The 20929-nt window shown below is 45.7% G+C and overlaps 1 protein-coding gene across 2 annotated transcripts in view; it reads right to left on the bottom strand.

Moving 5' to 3' along the window:
• Window positions 1-20583, bottom strand: part of PIK3C3 (phosphatidylinositol 3-kinase catalytic subunit type 3) — a 111544-nt gene extending 90961 nt beyond the window's left edge. Inside the window, exons 1-7 of one of the 2 annotated variants that reach the window (XM_033164180.1) lie at window positions 20468-20583; window positions 18239-18427; window positions 16090-16233; window positions 14182-14311; window positions 9166-9192; window positions 3173-3259; window positions 918-1013 (exon numbers count right to left, since the gene is read on the bottom strand). In XM_033164180.1, coding sequence (XP_033020071.1) covers window positions 918-1013; window positions 3173-3259; window positions 9166-9192; window positions 14182-14311; window positions 16090-16233; window positions 18239-18427; window positions 20468-20535 — 741 coding nt within the window. In that variant the 5' untranslated portion in view covers window positions 20536-20583. The remainder of the gene's footprint in view (window positions 1-917; window positions 1014-3172; window positions 3260-9165; window positions 9193-14181; window positions 14312-16089; window positions 16234-18238; window positions 18428-20467) is intronic. The other variant, XM_033164181.1, reaches the window with a different exon arrangement.
• Between the last annotated feature and the right edge of the window lie 346 nt (window positions 20584-20929).

Genomic DNA, 20929 nt, shown 5'->3' with positions numbered 1-20929 from the left:
TGCTGTGAGTAACTGCCGGCTCAAGCGTTGAGCTTTAAAAGCTGTTTATTAGACATGGATAATTACAGAGTGATAAATCATGCCTGCACTCCGAGCTAACAGACTTCTGGACTGGAATCCTCGCACCTCTTCCAGCATAGGAAGTTATGGGTCGCCCTAAAATGACGTCTGAACCTCCTTCTCCCCCTTTGTTCCCTCCCCTGTCTGCTACTGACAGTGTGAGTGCTTTCTCTTTCTTCCTGAGACGTCTGCAGAGGGGGGCTGGGTGACGTGGACGTATCTGTCGTTATTATTGTAACTTGCTCTCTATATTTACCCTCCTCCCCCTGACTGGCAGACTCCCAACTTTCTCTTTCCTCTATGCTCTCCCCCCTCTCTTCCCGAGCCACGCTTGGCTCCCTGACAATATGTATTAGAGCAAAACCATGTAACATACCACTTGAACATAACCCATACATTTTTGTACCATGCGTCCTCTCCAACCCTTAAATCATTTGAAATAAAAGAGTCCTGCAAGACTTATCTGCCCAAGTTTTAAAGTTGTAACGGTGGGGGTGTTTATTAAAATTGGTGTGTGGGGGGGTTGACGGGGAGGGGGTTGAGGGCAGGAATCAAAGGAGGAAAGCTGGGCCGGTGAATCTGAAGGTTCTTAAAACTACTTGCACTTATCAAAATTCTATAAACCTGAAGTGTACTACATGAATGGCTGGAACACGCAATCACACGACAGCTTCTGTATTTGATTTACATGCTCACATAAGTGTCTGCCACCTGGCAGATGTGTCTGCTAGGCTGTCCTGGAAGGGCAGGGGGGGGGAGGATTCCACCGCCAGCCCCGGCACGAGGGGAAACATGCAAATTTGTTTGCCTGGCGCTTGAGGTGCAAAAATAAGCAAAAGCTCGCAAAAGCCGCGTACCTTCTCGTAATAAACTATGCCGTATTCTTTGTCATCGCATTTTGCGCAGCGGAATTCAATCATCAGATACATAAAGTTGGAACTGCGCTTCTCACTCTGAAAGCAAAGAGAGAGAGGGAGAGAAGGGGAGAGATTTAATGCCAGGATAAACTGCACTGAGAAAGAATGGATTATCTCCTGTGCGGGCAACTTATGGATCAGATTTCCATGCTGCTGCTGCAAGGAATGGGTTTTTGTGGAGGGTGGGGGACCATGATGGCAGGCTGTAGATGTCATGGAGGTTTGGAGTCTCTGCTTCTCTGCAGACCCACTAACCCCATGTTTTGCAAACTTTGTTCTCCAGTTGTTGCTGGACTGCAACGCCCATCGTCCCTGACCACTGGTCCTGCTAGCTACAGATGATGGGAGTTGGGTCTCCAGCAGCTGTTGGACAACAAGTCTGAGAAACACTGCACTAATCCGTTGGATATTGGGGACCCACTATCAGGTCACAGCTGGATCTAAGGTGGGTTGCAGGAGAAGCACTGAAATGCAAATATAGGGAAAGAGGTGGGTCTCCAAATGCATGTGTGGATTAAAGATGGGTCAGAAAAGACTGGGGACTACTGGAGACTAAGCAATCAATGCGTGCAGGAAAGTCAAAGGCTGCCACACATCATTCAAATAATGATTTTGGGAGGGGGGTGTTAGAAAATGTACTAAATCAAATGTAAATATGTCAGACTGCTCCATCAAATATGAATATCCAAGACACTTTCATGGGACAGGTGTTGCCGCAGTTCCTGCCTTTTGGACTGTTTCATTGGAATGGGCTGTAAAACTCAGCAGCAGAACACATGCTTTGCATGCAGAAGGTCCCAAGCTGAATCAACTATGGCAACTCCATTGGGAATTCTCCTTACCTGAAACCCTGGAGAACTGCGGCCAGTCAGTGTAGCCTATGCTAATTGATATGGGTGAACTATCTGCTCAACATAAGACAGTTTCAAGTGTTTCTAGCTTGTTCTAGAATCCTAGAGTTGGAAGAGACCCCAAGGGTCACTTTGTCCAACCCCCTGCAATGCAGGAATCACAGCTGAAGTATTCATGACAGATGGCCGTCCAACCTCTGCTTACAAACCTCCAAGGAAGAAGATTTCCTTGGAGTTGAAATCCACTCATAAAGCTCACCGTCAGAAAGTTCTTCCTGATGTTTAGTCAGAATCTCCTTTCTGGTAACAAACTTGTTTTCTCCTGCTCTGGAGGATAGGACTCAAACCAAGTTACAAGAAAGGAGATTCTGACTAAACATGTAGGGGGGGGGAAATCTGACAGTAACAGCTGTTCAACAGTTGAACAGACTCCCACAAGAGGTGATGGACTCTCCTCTGTTCGAGGTTTTCAAGCAGAGGTTGGATGGCCATCTGTCATGGATACTTTAGTTGAGATTCCAGCATTGCAAAGGGTTGGACTAGATGACCCACACAGTCCCTTCCACACTCAACAATTCTATGATTCTATGAAGCTACTGGCAGAGCCAGTGTGGTGTAGTGGTTAAGAGTGGTAGACTTGTAATCTGGTGAACCAGGTTCGCGTCTCCGCTCCTCCACATGCAGCTGCTGGGTGACCTTGGGCTAGTCACACTTCTTTGAAGTCTCTCAGCACCATTCACCTCAGAGTGAGTCTCCTCTTTTCCAGGCTAAACATACCCAGCTCCTTCAACCATTCCTCATCAGGCTCGGTTTCCAGACCCTTGATCATCTTGGTTGCCCTCCTCAATATCCTTCTTAAATTGTGGCACTCAGAACTGGACACAGTATTCCAAGTGTGGTCTTACTAAGGCAGAATAGAATGGCATTTCCCTTGATCTGGACATTAGACTTCTGTTGATACAGCCTAGAATAGCATTAGGGTTTTTTTCCTTTTTTTCTTTTTTGCTTTTGTGTTTTTTTGTTTGTTTGTTTGTTTGTTTTTGCTGCTGCATCACACTGTTGACTCATCTTAAGCTTGTGGTCCACCAAGACCCCTAGATCCTTTTCGCATGTACTGCTAGTAAGACAGGTGTCCTCCATCTTGTATTTGAGCGCAGAAACTGGTCCATTACCAGCCTTTGAACTGAGAAATTTCAGAGCCGAGTCTTTAACGTTTGCACAGAATGAGGGTGGAGACTGGAGACTGGGTGCGCCCCCTGAATTACAGACATCCTGGGGCACCGAGATTTTTGCATCAGCGAGGCTCAGAAGCTCATTAGAAGCTCAGTGCCCCCTACGACCTACCTCATTGATCATCTCGATCTCCCGAAAGGTCAGTCTGTCCAGCCAGTCGACTTTGACCATGTGGCCTTGTCGGTGAGATTTGGTGAGCTGCCGTGGGTGGAAAGAGAAAGAGAGAGAGGCATCATTCTGAATTCCGATCACAGAATCGTAGAGTTGGAAGGGATCCCCAAAGGTCAACCCAGTCCAACTCCCTGCAATGCAGGAATTCGTTGTTTTGAAGACAACCGAAAATTGCTTTAAACTAAATATACATGACATGTATTTCAAGCCTCAGCAAAACACCCTTTATAACACCCAGCATGTTCACAAAATTCAGAGCATGTTAATCAAAGGAGCTGGGGGCAGGTGGGGAAAGAGATAGTTAACTTATTCAGAAAGGTCACAATCCACCCTAAAAAACAGTGTTCAGTCCCAAGGGTTTTGATGGGAGTGGTGCTGAGTGGAATTCCAAGCATCCTTCCCCAAGAATTAATTACCACACAAAAAGTGTGCTTAGCATTGCAACTTTGCATGCTCGATCCTCTTGCTGGAATCCACGAGACTGGGGGTGGCGGGAAACATTCCCAAATTTTTCATAACAGAGAACCAAGGCTGCATCGAGACGGCAGTTCGTTCAATGACTCTGACATTTCTCTGTTAATTTCTGCATCTCAGTCGAGCTCTCACACAACGCACGAGCCAACTTCTGGCAAATACAGCCCGAATACAAAAAAAAAAAAGTTTAGCACTTCCAGGAAACAATGTGCTTGCAAACTGCAGAGAAATGGGTGCTAAACTTGTGGAACATATTCCCAGGAGTAGCTTCTGTGTGGTGTGAAACCTCAAATGCTGAAATCGACAGCTGGGGGAAACGGAATAAACTGTTGTGTGAATGCGGGAGTCATATGGATCGTATTCAATTAAATCATTGCATAGATTTGCACGAGTGCGAGAGGATTTTTCTCCCTCCTGCCCCTGTGCATGATCCATGCCGTCTCCAGATCTGCAGGAACTCCCAGCAGATTTAGGGGGTGCATGGAGGGCGGAGGGAGGAAAACATTGTGTTGTGCATGTATAAATCTTTGTGCTGATGTAACATTCACATGAGCACTATGTTGGATAAAGCCCAATATTACTTGCAGTGAACTGGTCTCTGGACAAAAATTAAAATGGCAAGGAAAGTGAGCCGCAGTTGAGTCACATTCATGGGTCTTCTCCAGCAGCTGGACACATGAGTGTGCAAGATTCAGAGAGGTAAACCCACGCTGTGTCTACAATCTCTGAATCCGAGGTGCCCTTTAACTCTCGCAACACTTATTGGCTTTGACGCACTTATTGCCCTTATTGACATTTTAAAGGCAGCTAAGTTAGGCGCTTGCCACTGTACACTTGTAGCAGTCAGATTCAAATGTGAATCATGTGTTGTGTCGTTGCAATATGCGTGGAGGACCGGGTGTAGGTTTGATGAGGCCCTAAACTACTGAAGGCAAAGGGGCCCTTTATATGTCTAGCTGTCTTTAGTCAACAACAAATTGTCGGGGGGGTTTTGTGTTGAATATATGCTATATGGTAATTTATGGACCTAATAGGTCCATACACAACACAAAATACTGTTGCTGTATGTAGGTTTTATTTTATTTGTTTTTTATCTTATATTTTGGAAATGTACACCCAGGGTTTTTTTTTCCTTTAATTTTTTTGGGGGGCTCCCAAGAGAGTGGGGGCCCCACAGCTATAGCTTTTGTTTAGCTTATACGTCTGCTCACTCCACAAAGCGGGTTTGAATTGCAACCTACCTAAAGATTTTCCTTTTTGCAGAAGATTGGAAAACATTTATTGAATACATGGGAAATAACTGCATGCAGCTGAAAACGCTGGCAGCATTAAGATAAATTCAACAGAGTAAATAATTTTCGATGGATGCAAAAGTGGAAAAATTGATTTGAATGGTTATGCAGGGATGTAAGATGTGTAAAATGACCCATGGAAAGAGAAGAACGCAAGTCGCTGGATATTTTAAAGTTTGCAAAATGTTTATTTGAAATTGTAAAACAGAAAACGTCATAAAAATTATTAAAGAGTAAAGATTTTCCTTCTGCAAAAAAAACAAAAAAACACCCCACAACCCAGACACCAAGTCTAAAAAAAACCAACAACCATGAGATCGACCCTGCAAAGATTTCCAGATCTAGAATTTGTGGAAGTAAATTTTGTGCTGCAATAAAACCTTCACCTCAACCGTCCTCATAGCTAAGCAAAATGGCTGAACCTTAAATATTTATCATTTACGTTTTCAAGAGCTTCGTTAACGTAGAACAATACTCGAAATTTACCAAAATTAGGGAGAAATGGCATATAATGAGATGGTTCAATTTGCACAATGCAGCTCATCAGCAAGACTCAGTTAGGCCAGAGGGTGCACTGGCTCATTCAGAAAAATACACACTTCCAAAGGCCCCAGAGAATTGGGCAAAACAGCCTCAAGAAACCCCCACTGTGCCTGCAGCTCACAAGGGGACCCTCCCTTGGTAGCTTCGGACCCAAAGGCATTTCAATAAAACGTGCGAGACAGAAACACACATGCCCCCCCCCAAACCCCCGGTGAATTCGGACCCACCGGCCATATATTATGTTTGACAACCCCTGGATTTTGCAGTCCCGGACACACAGCCGAAACACATTAGCATAACATCGCTCGAAACAAGACGCACTCGGGGATGGGAGGCTTGAAGCAAACACCAATCCATACAGGTCAAGAAACCATGCATGCCACTTCTGGTGTGCGTTTTTAGTCTGCGTTGTTATGAAAGGCAACAAGCCCAATGGCAGGGGAGCAATGGCAAGGGAGGTACCGCTTCGTTTAACTCTCGTATCTTTTTGGGGGGATGGGGGGTGGGGGTCACAACTGACCCACCAAAGCGTAGACCAAAACTTCACCGCTACCACACTTCATGCTCAATGCTTCCTCTTACAAATGCATGGGGTTGACCGTCCTCCGTGGTTCCAGGCGCCACTCCCATTCCCCCATGTCGTTAAAACTAGATTCGGGCCAGTCAGACCTCAGCTAAGCTCAATTCGGGAAGGTGGAGTATTGGACATCAAAGGCAGACGGGGTCTGAATGACCCCAATGTGGCGAATATTGCCCTTTAACACAACAATCTCTATTTCACGCCAATACCGTAGTTAGGATGTTGGGAGTGCTGTATTTATCACCCTGGTGCTTTGCTGCATTTTAATTAACATCCCCTAGTTCATCTGAGTTAAGGGAGAAGATGCGTAAGTAATGGGGTCTGAGAGACCCTACAGAAATTAGGGTAATTGCAGACCAACAGCATGCCTCTGTACTGTTAAACCTTTCTGGCCACAATTACCCATACAATATATATATGTTTCTTTTCATATATACATAGAAAATTGGGATCACTGCCCAATGCACTATGCCAGGGGTCCCCAAACTAAGGCCCGGTGGGCGGATGCGGCCCAATTGCCTTCTAAATCCAGCCTGCAGACGGTCCGGGAATCAGCGTGTTTTTACATGAGTAGAATGTGTCCTTTTATTTAAAATGCATCTCTGGGTTATGTGTGGGGCCTGCCTGGTGTTTTTACATGAGTAGAATGTGTGGTTTTATTTAAAATGCATCTCTGGGTTATTTGTGGGGTGTAGCAATTCGTTCATTTTTTTTTTTTTTCAAAATATAGTCCAGCCCCCCATAAGGTCTGAGGGACAGTGGACCGGCCCCCTGCTGAAAAAGTTTGCTGACCCCTGCACTATGCATTAGACCAGAGGTTTTCAACCTTTGGGGGTCCATGGCTCCCTTGAAGAAATATATTCTTTTTGCAGCACCCGTGTGGGGCTCAGGAGCCCAATTATTTCACCCCTTGCCTGCAGAGCTGGCAGCCTCTCACCCTTCCCCCCCCCAATACTCTCCCTTGTGGAGTGTTCCCTCAGCCACCTCTCCCCTCTCTTTGGGAGTCCTCTGGGCAGCCGTGCCCCTGGTTTCTGAGCTGCCACCCTGCCCCAAAGAGAGGTGCCCCCTCACACTGCCCCCCACAGGGGCCTGGGAAACACCCCCTGGCCAGCCCCAGAGGCACCATTCGCCTGGGGAGCTTGTAGCCAGGGCTGCTGCAACAAACAGCTGTGCAAGCCTTTAGGAGGCAGAGACTCGAGAGGGCATTAGAGGAGGGAGGGGAGGAAAGAGGGACAGAGGCCAGTAGAAGAAGAAGAAGAGTTTGGATTTGATATCCCGCTTTTCATTACCCGAAGGAGTCTCAAAGCGGCTAACAGCTGCATGTGGAGGAGCGGAGACGCGAACCCGGTTCACCAGATTACGAGTCTACCGCTCTTAACCACTACACCACACTGGCTCTCTCAGTGTTGCCCGCAGCACCCCAACCATCATTCAAGATACCCCAAGGTGCCACAGCACACTGGGTGAAAACCACTGCTTTAGACAATGCCACACCGTGTCAGTTCTGTGACAACGAAGAGCAGGGCGTTTTCATGTGGAAATACCAATCTATGGAACTCCTTGCCCATGGATATTAAGCAAGCTCCATCTCTCTCATACATTTCAGGTGCTTTTGAAGGATGCAAGCTCTCCCTTGGAGTCAGCTGTATGCTTTTATGAAAAATAGCCTAAACACTTTCCATAGCAATCCACACTGCTCTTATCATTTACATTAGGTTCCTTATGACTCATAGAATCATAGAATCATAGAGTTGGAAGAGACCACAAGGGCCATCCAGTCCAACCCCCTGCCAAGCAGGAAACACCATCAAAGCATTCCTGACAGATGGCTGTCAAGCCTCCGCTTAAAGACCTCCAAAGAAGGAGACTCCACCACACTCCTTGGCAGCAAATTCCACTGTCGAACAGCTCTTACTGTCAGCAAGTTCTTCCTAATGTTTAGGTGGAATCTTCTTTCTTGTAGTTTGAATCCATTGCCCCGTGTCCGCTTCACTGGAGCAGCAGAAAATCACCTTTCTCCCTCCTCCATATGACATCCTTTTATGTATTTGAACATGGCTATCATATCACCCCTTAACCTTCTCTTCTCCAGGCTAAACATACCCAGCTCCCTAAGCCGTTCCTCAAAAGGCATTGTTTCCAGGCCTTGGACCATTTTGGTTGCCCTCCTCTGGACACGTTCCAGCTTGTCAGTATCCTTCTTGAACTGTGGTGCCCAGAAATGGACACAGTACTTCCAGGTGAGGTCTGACCAGAGCGGAATACAGTGGTACTATTACTTCCCTTGATCTAGATGCTATACTCCTATTGATGCAGCCCAGAATTGCATTGGCTATTTTAGCTGCTGCATCACACTGTTGACTCATGTCAAGTTTATGGTCTACCAAGACTCCTAGATCCTTTTCACATGTACTGCTCTCAAGCCAGGTGTCACCCATCCTGTATTTGTGCCTTTCATTTTTTTTTTTGCCCAAGTGTAGTACTTTACATTTCTCCCTGTTAAAATTCATCTTGTTTGCTTTGGCCCAGTTCTCTAATCTGTTAAGGTCATTTTGAAGTGTGATCCTGTCCTCTGGGATATTAGCCACCCCTCCCAATTTGGTGTCATCTGCAAACGTGATCAGGATACCCTCAAGCCCATCATCCAAGTCATTGATAAAGATGTTGAATAAGACTGGGCCCAAGACAGAACCCTGTGGCACCCCACTAGTCACTTCTCTCCAGGATGAAGAGGAGCCATTGATGAGTACCCTCAACAGTATATAAATTGGCAAATAAATACATTTTTGGGAAGGAAAACGAAACACCCTGTGATTAAATCCAGGCCTATCTGACCCATAATAGCAATTAATTAAGTTCATTTAGAAGCATAGGAGGGTTAATACACACTAAGGCAGCTTAAGAGCAGTGTTTTGCAGCATAATATATGCAACACGGAGAAAGCTTTTTAAGACGTTAGTCACCCGGAAGTTGCAACATGCATTTTTTCCACCAAAAAAAAAACAGGCGCCAGCAAACCGCGGCTTCTTGGTGTTGCTACTTACTTCCTCCAAATGTTCCTTGCCAGAGGCCTACATTAAAGAGACCCATTCATTAGTCGTGAGCTGTGAAGGGGCAGCCATCTCTAGACCATTAACCGGAATCTAATATTCTGCTTTCTCGGAAATTTTGCATCACAGCCTAATTGGCAGAAGGGAATTCCATCTCGGCGTAACTCTTAATTCAGAATTAACAGAGCTTAGCCAGATATGAAGGGAGTTGAAAACGTGAGAAAATAGGATGTTGCTGTACATTTACAACCATCCATTTAAAGAATTACTGTATTTTCCCGCGTATAAGACTAGGGTTGTTGTTTTTTATTTAAAAATAATGTTTAAAATTGGGGTCGTCTTATACACGGTTATATCCCCCGTTTTCTTAATTTGGAGACCCCAAAAATAGGGGGCTTCTTATACATGGGGAGAGCGTCTTATACACGGAAAAATATGGTATATAGTCATCGCTTCCCCCAAAAAATTATGGGAAGTGTAGTTTGTTAAGGGTGCTGAGAGTTATTAGAAAACCCCCATTCCTGTCCCACAGCTGCAATTCCCAGAGTGGTTTAACAATCAGTCTTTCTTCTCCAGGAACTCTGATTGCTAAACCACTTTGGAAACTGTATATCTGTGAGGGGAATAGAGATGGGTGTCCAAACATGTCTCACCACCCAAACTACAGCTCCCAGAATTCTTTGGAGAAAGCCACATCTATTCCAATATGGTATTGTCAGGAAAAAACCCTCCCCACGGCTGCCGGTGTTGCGGGAGCGTTTGGAATACAGGGATCCACGTCCGCTGTTCACGAGCTCCTCCTCCCCCTCCTCGGCCGGAAGCGACCATTCCTCAAGCGGGGAGGGAGAGGTGGAGCCAGGAAGGCGGTGCAGGGGCTTGGAAGGGGTCAGAGAGCCTCAGCACCGCAGGGAAAGCGGGAATCGGGGTCAAATTCCCACGCTCCAGGGTCGGATGCAGGAAGGACGTAAGAGAGGGAGGCGGAGGTTCAGAATCCAGCGGCTTTTTTGCTGGACAAAGAACCGGAAGACTTCATTCCGGGATTCTGCTGAAGACTGAGATGGACGTTTGAAATCTTACTGCACTGTACATAGCTTTCACAATAAAGAAATTCGTTTTTAGAAGTTCTGCGTTTGGGAGCGTTACTCATGAGCAACCACTGAACGTCCTAAGAGGTATCATAGTGTTTTAATACTGCAGAACCTCAAGGAACCAAAATGCTGTCAACTGTTTTCGCTCATCTTCACTTACTCCAACCCATTTCCCTGCTCACAGCTGTGAAGAATATCCCTATGTTATGAATGGTCCATGTCACCATTGAGAAAAAGAGGTAGGGAAAGGCCAATATACCGTACTTTTCCGTGTACAAGTCTACGCTTTTTCTGTAAAAATCATGCTAAAAAGTTTGGGTCATGTTATACATGGGTAGCGCATAGGGTGGACGTTTGATTGGTTGCTGCCGAGGCTTGTCAGGCTATTCTGCATGCTATTGGTTGCTTTGTCAATGGGTGGTGTTGATTAGCTGCTGCTCAGGCAGCTTCTGCCGGCGATGGAACAGACGGGAGGCGGGTTTTAAAAAGCTCAACAAACCGGAGCAATCCTCCGCAAAAAAGCTCAGTAACTCTGTGCCATCTTCCCCATATTTTCTTAAATTTTAGTCCCCCAAAATAGGGTTTGTCCTATACATGGGGTCGTGATGGAAAAGTACGGTATATGTGGACCGTCCCTGTATCAAGTGACTTTTCTTATTGAAGCTCTCAAAATTCTTAACCTTGAGCAAGGTGGTCCTCTGAACTAGCCAGATGTTTAATTGAGAATCAACCGCAGTCTGTCCATCATTTGAAGAATAAGTCTTTAAAGCTGTCTTGTCCCTAAGTGGCAACTAAACATTCTGTTTTGGCGATGGCAAACTTGGTTTAAGGAGCCATGTTTGTGCCTAGCTTATATATCCGAGTGTGTAACAATTCACAGAATCACAGAATCACAGAAAATAGATGATGATGATGTCCCAACCAAATCAGAGTGGCAAATTAAGTTGACAGAATATGCATACCTTGAAGACTTAACATATAGAATAAGGGAACAAGAAGAACATACATATAGAGAAGATTGGAAAACGTTTATTGGATGTATGGGAAATAACTGTGTACAGCTGAAAACGCTGACAGCATTAAGATAAATTCAACAGTGTAAATACAGGTGAAACTCAAAAAATTAGAATATTTTGGAAAGGTTCATTTGGTGAAACTAATATATGAGATAGACTAATGACATGCAAAGCGAGATATGTCAAGCCTTTATTTGTTATAATTGTGACGATTATAGCATACAGCTGATGAGAACCCCAAATTAACAATTTCAACTTTGGGGTTCTCATCAGCTGTACGCCGTAATCATCACAATTATAACAAACAAAGGCTTGACATATCTCGCTTTGCATATCGTGAGTCTATCTCATATATTAAACTCCAGTAGCTAATGAAAACAATTGCTTACATAAACGGACTTTTCCACAACATTCTATATTTTCGAGTTTCACCTGTAAGTTATGATGGATGCAATAGTGGAATGCTGAATGGTGTAGTTTCTGTAAAATATGGAAGGATTTATGATATGTGAAATGAAGCATGGAAAGAGAAGAAGGGAAGTCATTGATATTTTAAGGATGTAAAAATGAGTACTTTAAATTATAAAACAGAAAATGTAATTAAAAAATTGTATCAGATGATGATGATGATGATAATGGATGGCGTTGTTGTTGTTGTGGCCTATGTCAGACCACTCGCCCATCTCGCTCAGTTCTGGAACAAATCCAGTCTGAGTTCGGTAGCATGTTAACTAGACTGCTGTCTCCCTCTTCTGTGCATAAGCCAACTGACACAGCTGCACATAGACTGCACATCCTCTTAAAAAGGGACTATGGCGACATCTTAAGGAGAATCCCAAAATCACACATGGTTCTGCGGCTAGGAGTTATCTATTGGGCGGGACAGAGAAAACTTGGGTGGGACAGGAGGAAAGTCCTTGTCACCAGTTCTGGTCCAATTGCTTATTCTTTTAAAAAGTCTGAATGTCAACAGAAGGTCACATCCGTCTCCTTTTGACAACATCGTTCTCTCCAGCTGCCCAGTTGCCCTTTCACAGCAAAACGGTTCACTTTCAAAGCAAAAACTTCTACTCTCCTTTAGGGAACGGACCCTTCCTCTGCAGGAATGCACCAGCTGGTGAAACTATAAATCTTCTACCCTGCTAAGAATGTCGCCCAAGGCAGGCAGAAAGTGCATCCTTTGCTCTCCGGTGAGGCACCCCTCACTTGACAGGATTGGGGAATCCGAGGCTCTCCAGAGGACCACAAATCCCATCCCTGACCAATGGTCAGGATAATGGGAGTCGTGGTTTGCCAAAATCTGAATTAAGAATCACATAGCTTTGCATTTGCTTGGCGTGATTTATGCTAGCATGGAAAGGAGAGTGAAGGATCTTCACAAGTCAAGTCAGTTTGTAAGAGTCTTGAATCGCCACACTCAGGTAAAAGAGATTGCCCAAGTGCTTTGAAGAAAACAAAGGGACTAGCCGGTTACTTTTTTAAAAAATCGACTTTTGCTAGACACCCTAACCAGCTTAAAATGCATTTACTAGATTTTACAGTTCCTCCAATACTACCTGCCAGCACAGAGTGGTAACATGGATTGGGTGGTTGATGCTGCAAACATTTCCTCTTGAGTTCAACCTCGGCAATGTCGCAGTGACCTACCGACTAAAAATGTGTGGATTATAATGCTTTTTTTTTTTGTATTAGAATCCCAAGGTAAACTAGCCTTATAAGAGGTATGTGCAATTTAACGCAAGTTAGTTTATTGCCATGGTAAATCTCCAAAAGATCAAACTGACATATTTATAGCCCCGTTCCAGATATTCACTTCAATTTGCACAAAGCCATGGAGAGTTGCCTTGAAACCATGAAATCTGACATCCATATTTTTTAAAAAGGAAAAAGGAAGGGGGTGGGGGAGAGATTTAACAAGGTCTATTGAGCTTGGTGCCAAAAGTGAACAATATCAAACTGTCACAAAAGCAGGAATCGACGCTGCCCAGAGTGCAAAGGGGAAACATTGCACCAGATCTAGGAACTCAGACACAACGTGCAGGGTGGAAGGTGTTACTACAGCTCAGAGCTTCCTTTCCAGACTGGAAGGGGAATAGGGAGAGTTACTACAGCTCAAAGTTTCTTATCTAGGGTGGAAGGTGAGTGGCTAGAGAGTTACTGCAGCTCAGAGCTTCCTTTCCAGGCTGGAAGGGGAGTAAGGAGAGTTACTACAGCTCCAGGTTTCTTATCTAGGGTGGAAAGTGAGTGGCTAGAGAGTTACTGCAGCTCAGAACTTTTGCTTCGGAGTGGAAGGTGAAATCTAGGGTAGAAAGTGAGTGGCTAGTGTTACTACAGCTGAGAGCTTCCTGACCAACAGATACACTCTCTCTTCAGGCAGAGCTGCAATGCAACATATGGTCTGGGTGGTTGCTAACCCCAGATCTATCTCTTGTAACATTAATGAGGGAAGGAGGCATTAAATACTTCACATGGAAGCCAGCCTCCCCCAACCTCCCCTACTTTTTATTAAAATTGAAAAAGAAACTATTTTTTTAAAGGAAAGAAGGGGAGCGTAAAAGAAATACAGCAATTGAAACATGATAGGAAAGATGCAGTGTTAAATCACATTATAACGTGACTTAGTGATAAATCACTGTACGTATTTAACCAGAATGACAAGAGACTCCCAAGGAAAGTTTGAGACAATTGCTGGTAATTGAAAGATGAAAGCATTAAGACACCAATCAACGGCAAAAGAATCCTATCATCTTGCTTATTGAGGAAATGAATTTGTTTTTCTTAGATATTCCATTGGAAACAAGGACCATTTTTGTCTGTGCTGTCCTTTCCCCAATTGGGCGTACAGGGTGCGTCACACTGAAATTATACTTCCACACACGGAGGGACGCACAAGGACTTCCCCTCACCTTGGCAAGTCGACTCATTTGATCCTCCGAAAGAGTGCTGCTGGTCCTCCCAGGAGTCTTGGTGGGCTCCGAACCGTCTGCCTCCACGTTGGGCCAGACCTTCAGGTCGTGCATTCCCTGGCGGAACATCCTATGAGAAAAGGGCGGATTTAGGACAATGCCCACACGAGCACAGACAGAACACCCACATGCAGAAAGATCACCAAAGGATTTGGTACGGCAGCAGTAGCTCATCGCACGTGCCATTTCCTTACTATTCATCCTATTTACATTAAAACTTTCATACAAGGAGCTGGAACATAGTTCTCCGCGCTCCGAATTCAAGGCCCAAAACAACCATGTGAAGTAGGCTAGGCTAAGAGGCAGTGACTGGCCCAACAACTTCTTACAGATTTTGTGCCAATTACCTAAAACACCAACTACTTCCTTCACAAGGAAGAGCTTTTATGCTCGCAAGACTAAATGCTTTCCCCTCCGCAGTGAACACAGGTTTGTTGTTGTTCAGTCATGTCCGACTCTTCGTGACCCCATGGACCAGAGCACGCCAGGCACTCCTGTCTTCCACTGCCTCCCGCAGTTTGGTCAGACTCATGTTGGTAGTTTCGAGAACACTGTCCAACCATCTCGTCCTTTGTCGTCCCCTTCTCCTTGTGCCCTCCATCTTTCCCAACATCAGGGTCTTTTCCAGGGAGTCTTCTCTTCTCATGAGGTGGCCAAAGTATTGGAGCCTCAGCTTCAGGATCTGTCCTTCTAATGAGCACTGAGGGATGATTTCCTTAAGAATGGATAGGTTTGATCTTCTTGTAGTCCAAGAAGACTCCCTGGAAAAGACCCTGATGCTGGGAAAGATAGAGGGCACAAGGAGAAGGGGACAACAGAGAATGTGATAGCTGGACAGTGTTCTCAAAACTACCAACATGAGTCTGACCAAACTGCGGGAGGCAGTGAAAGACAGGCGTGCTTGGCATGCTCTGGTCCATGGGGTCACGAAGAGTCAGACACGACTGAACAACAACGACATATGGTATCAAGTGTCAGAACAACTTGGCCACAATAAGGAATTTTAGCCCATGGTATGACTATTTTCCACCTTCCTATTTCGACTCTCTGGCACCCTATCTGCATAACCTAGCAATTCTAAAATATAGACGTGCTTTTGCTCCTGCAAGATTGAATGTATTGCTCTCGGCTGTACTTGAGGGACAATTCCAACAGATCCCACACAAAAGCACTTATGTCCCTGTGGAAATGGCAGTACCGAATCAGTGGTGCATGCCCTTCTGGCTTGCACTCTTTATAGAGACTTGAGGAATGAGATTATCACCCCTCTTTTATTGTCCATTCCGGGTCGCGCAACCACCGCCATAGTGTCCTTTCTCTGGGCAGATCAAGTTGACAGCAAAGGTTGCAAGGTTTTTAGCTGGGGCAACTGGAATAAGAGCCGCCATTTGACTATCGATTCAAAACCCTAAAATGTATTTTATATAATTGACTTTTCATTTCTATTCTTTGTATACTGTACTGTTGTCTTATTGCTATGGCCAATGGCTGACGCAAATAAAGATTCATTCATTCATTCAAAGCAGTGACCACAGGAGGAATGACTGCTAGGAGGAGCTCAGAGAGAAGAAACGCCATGGTTCACCTGCAGCAGCACAACTGAACGTCTTCACCTTCCCCTGCTGCAACAAAACATGTCTCTCCCATATCGGTCTTGACAGCCATGGTAGGAACAGCAAGTCCCCAACAGTTTGACCAAAGGATTGATTCTCTCCCGAGATAGATGGAGGCCTACCAACAAGTCCACCATGCTGGCTATTTGATTTGACACAGAAACTTCCTCCCAAACTCTACATTTCAGTGTTTAAATCTGAAAGGCACAGAACACATGAAAGCGGAGCCACATACCCATACTTTCCGAAAAGCGAGACAGTCGTTCCCCCGACAGGGATTGCTTTGCCAGGTCCATAGACATCCCAAATTGTCAAGGCCACTTGGGCATTGCGCGGCAAGTCTGGATACTTGACCGGCAGTTTTAACCACTCGTTCCAGCTGAGGAGAGATTGTGGATATTAGTGTGGAATTTAAAAACCATACAATAGCGGAGCTGCAAGGTCCCCCAAGTGCCATCTAGTCCAACCCCCTGCAAATGCAGGAATCACAGCTAAAGCATCAGTGCAGATTAAAGCCATCTAAACTCAGTTTAGAGACCTCCAATGTGGGAAAGCCGACCACCTTTCATCAGTGCCGGATTTACGTATACCGTAAGCTAAATAAGCTAAAGCTTATGGCTCCACTCTTTTGCCCCCCCCCAAAAAAAAAATTTGAAGGGAAAAACTGGGTTTACATTTTCAAAATATAAGATAAAAAATAAATAAAATAAAACCTACATACAGCAAGAGTGTTTGTGTAGGCTCCTATGATGTAAGTAAGTAAGTAATGCTAGCCTGCTCCTACATATCACTGGTTTGCTCACTTCTATATATAGGGTGCCTACATTCTGCATGGACTGCTGGCATGGCAACATGTGCAAATGGCTTGAGATACCTATTAGGTCCACAAATACCATATAGCATATAGCACAGAGACAATTTGCTGTTGACAAAGGACAGCTGGACATATAAAGGGGCCCCAATACCTTCAGTACTGGGCCTCATCAAACCTAAATCCAGCCCTGTTCAAGGTGGTCTGTTGTGTTATCATTTTTAAATCACAGAAGAAAAGTAATCAGTGCTATTCATCGTGTGGTTTCTCCCATAACAGCCCCCTAGGTTGAAGCAAAAGCGCAATTCAGGACATAGATTTTTAGGTCCCAAAAATACTGTATATTCTGGCGTATAAGACTACTTTTTAATTCAGGAAAATCTTCTCAAGTCGGGGGTCGTCTTATACGCCGGGTGGAGAATCTGCAGTCGAGTATACCTCAAACTCTATTTTAACTGGAAAATTTGGGGGTCGTCTTATACGCCCAGTCGTCTTATACGCCGGAATATACGGTACCCTTTGCTCTTGTGACATGAATACACCAGAAAATATACCTTTTTTTGGGGGGGGGGAATGCCCTGTCTTTGACATTCTTCAGAGAGAGACCTACTGGCGACTCCCTTGAAGCTCAAAGTATCCGCTTGCAAAGAATCTGTAATCCAGTATCTGCTGAGGGACTGAAACTACTGAGATTGTTTCAGGATATTTAGCCGAGATTTTTAAAGTCAAATCTAAAGCTACTTAGTTTTACTTAATGGTGGCTACTGAGTCTTTTGTACGTTTCATGTGTTTAATATGTCTTTCCATGGGAAGCTTTTTTCTTTCTTTCTCATCTATAATCCTATTGTCTAAATTATGCCAATAAAGGCTGAATCAACGGGGGGATGTGGGGAGGTGGTCAGTTCCACCGTCAGACGGCTCTTACTGTCAGAGGGTCACCAACTTGGAAAACTTTAAAAGAGGATTAGACTAATTCGGAGGAGAGGGGCCATCTGCTACTACAGTGGACCTCTGATGCGAACGGGATCCGTTCCAGAGGCGCGATTTAGTGCTTCTGCGCATGTGCGAAGCGCCGAACCTGGAAGCAACCCGTTCCGGTACTTCTGGGTCTGGCACGTTCGTATCCCATGACGAACGCAACCCGCAGCAAATGCAACCAGAGGTATGACTCTACTAGCAACAATGTCATAGAATCATAGAGTTGGAAGAGACCCCAAGGGCCATCCAGTCCAACCCCCTGCCAAGCAGGAAACACCATCAAAGCTTTCCTGACAGATGGCTGTCAAGCCTCTGCTTAAAGACCTCCAAAGAAGGAGAAGGTCTATGCTTCTGTTTATGCTATGTCTATGCTTCTGTTTGTGGGTTTCTTACAGGCATCTGGTCGGCCACTGTGAGAACAGGAAGTTGGACTAAATGGGCCACTGGCCTGATCCAGCAAGGCTTCCTTGTGTTCCTATGTCATTATGACAGTGGAGATCATGGCTAATAGTCGTTGCCTACCCCCAGGGTCTGTTAAGTCTCACAAAGAGGTATGGCAGCCAGCTATCCGAATTGAAAGACGAAAGGCACTTACTTCCATCTGGTGCTAAAAGCTTTGTAGGACGTCCGAACCGGAAGGGCAAGAGGCTTGCCCTCTGCAAAGACCTGGCAGGTGACGTACAAGTCGGAACAGGTCTCCTGGTACAAGCCCGAGAACCTCAGCATGGGATTTTCCAAAACCGCTTTGTAGCTCTTCTGCTCTCTTTTCCCCTCCAAGCTTCCTCTAGGGAAACAATGCACAAAGGAAAAGATCGTAGCAACAAGATTTTCACACAGCCAGAGGTAAGTAAGTCCATCTACTGTTCCTTGTCAAAGTAGGCTTATGCAAGAGAAAAGGCAGTAAGCCTATTTCTAAGACCATTCCGCTTCAGACTGTAGGTTATGGCTCCAGTGTCTGAACGGGGTGCGTGCGAGAACTCCCTGCATGTAGAAATGTAGCATTAAAGGGGATGAGTTGTGGCTAGCCTGGCCTTCTTGATAAGCGAATTTCTATGGGCAGGGCATTATGCTTTTAAATGGGAAAGCATTCAGACTCAAAAGGAAAGGAAGAAGTCGCTCTGCATTGCTCACACTGGCAGCAGCAAGCTCTCTAGGGTGTCAGGCAGGGGACGTTCCCAACTCTACTTAGAGATCGATGCCACTGGGACCCTCTGCTTGCAGGGTAGGTGCTGCCCTACTAATACGTTTTGATGCAATTCAAGCCTTGCAGCGTTTGTTTTAAAGTACATTTTGAGCCTATGAGCAACTATTGAATTAATCGCACCAACAAATTATTTTAATAATAATAATAAAACAGACAAGGGGAAAAGATGCCTTGCAGAACATTTGTAACCTTCACCTCAAAAATGTCCCGTTCCCTATATCAGCAAGCTGCACTACACTGAGCCCATCCAGATCAGCATTGCCTACCCGAACTGGCAGCAGCACGTCTCCTAGGTTTCAGGCAGGGGACATTCCTAGCACTCCCTGGAGGTGCGATTGGGAATTGAACCCAAGACCTCCTGCTTGCAAGGTAAGGCGCTGCCCTACTGGTGCCTCTTGCTACAGTTCAAGCCTCTCGGCGTTTGTTTTAAAGTACATTTGGAGCCTTCGAGCAAATACCGAATTAATCGCAACGATTAATTGAATGCAACGACAATAATAAAACAAGACTAGCAAAAAGAAAAAAAGAAAAAGATGCATTGCAGAACATTAGCAATCTTCACTTCAAAAACGTCCCATTCCCTACATCAGAAAGGAGCATTGCACTGAGTCGGATTATTGGTCTGTCCAGTTCAGCATTGCTCACACAGACTGGCAGCACCACCTCTCCTGTGTTCCCAGGCAGGTGACGTTCCCAGCGCTTCCTGGAGGTGTCCCTGGGTACTGAACCTGGGGCTTTCTGAATATAAAATAATAATAATAATAATAATAATAATAATAATCTGACATGAGTTTGGCCAAACTGCGGGAGGCAGTGGAGGATAGGGGTGCCTGGCGTGCTCTGGTCCATGGGGTCACGAAGAGTCGCACACGACTGAACGACTGAACAACAACAACAAAAGCTTTCCGTGGGCCAGATAAAGAGACCTGGGTCTCTAGAACCCACAGCCTGGGTTCTAGAATCAGGTCCAGAAAACTCACGATAAATATCTAGGGTGCTTGTAGAGGGAAATATCTAGGGTGCTTGTAGAGGATAGGGGTGCCTGGCATGCTCTGGTCCATGGGGTCACGAAGAGTTGGACACAACTGAACGACTGAACAACAACAACAAAAGCTTTCCGTGGGCCCGATAAAGAGACCTGGGTCTCTAGAACCCACAGCCTGGGTTCTAGAATCAGGTCCAGAAAACTCTCGATATAAATATCTAGGGTGCTTGTAGAGGGAAATATCTAGGGTGCTTGTAGAGGATAGGGTGCCTGGCATGCTCTGGTCCATGGGGTCACGAAGAGTCGGACACGACTGAACGACTGAACAACAACAACAACAACAACAACAACATAATTTATTTACACCCCGCCCATCTGGCTGGGTTTCCCCAGCCACTCTTGAGTGGCTTCCAGCAAACATTAAAATAAAATAATCCATCAAATATTAAAAGCAGGGGCTCTGACACTGAGATGAGGACCCCTTGCCCCTATGGGGCTGCACCCCCACCAACAGCCATATATATTGCCCTCCCCACCCAAAAGCAAGCCTCTAGGCATGCAGATAAATGTGCATTTGCATTTATTGATGCATGCATGCGCATTACTCCCTTCCCCCCCCCCCGCAGCCCACTCACATCTTGAGCTGCACATTGATGTCCAGGTCGCAGCTGTAAACATAATGGAACTTCTCCGCCTCCCCCATGGCGGCTGCTCCTGGGATCCCTCCTTCCTCGCTCGCCCTTCTGCTTCTTTCCAAACAGCTGGTGGCTCCTCGGAAGCCCCGCCCCACCCGCTCCTCCAATCAGAAGCCGGCCCGCCTCGGAGCGGCCGTCTGGTTGGAGCAGGAGCCTCCTCCGCCGGCGTTCCCAAAAGGGCGCAGCGAAGCCTGCCCGGAAGTTATCCTGCTCCCTTCGCTGCTGGCTTTGGTGCCCGGCACAAAGATGGCGGCGGCGCCGAGTACGGAAAATGACGATGAGAATGATTAATGGCCGCGCCCAAGGGAGGAATGGGGCGGGGCGAAGATGGCGGCGCCCTATAGGGGGAAGCTTTTCCGTGATGCTCAAAAAAGGGGAAGTTGAAGGTGAGGGACTTGGGTA

This window comes from Lacerta agilis, chromosome 11 (assembly GCF_009819535.1).
Source record: "Lacerta agilis isolate rLacAgi1 chromosome 11, rLacAgi1.pri, whole genome shotgun sequence".
NCBI lineage: Eukaryota > Metazoa > Chordata > Lepidosauria > Squamata > Lacertidae > Lacerta > Lacerta agilis.
Note: the sequence above shows the minus strand (reverse complement) of the source record. Positions and strands in the feature narration are given on the sequence as shown.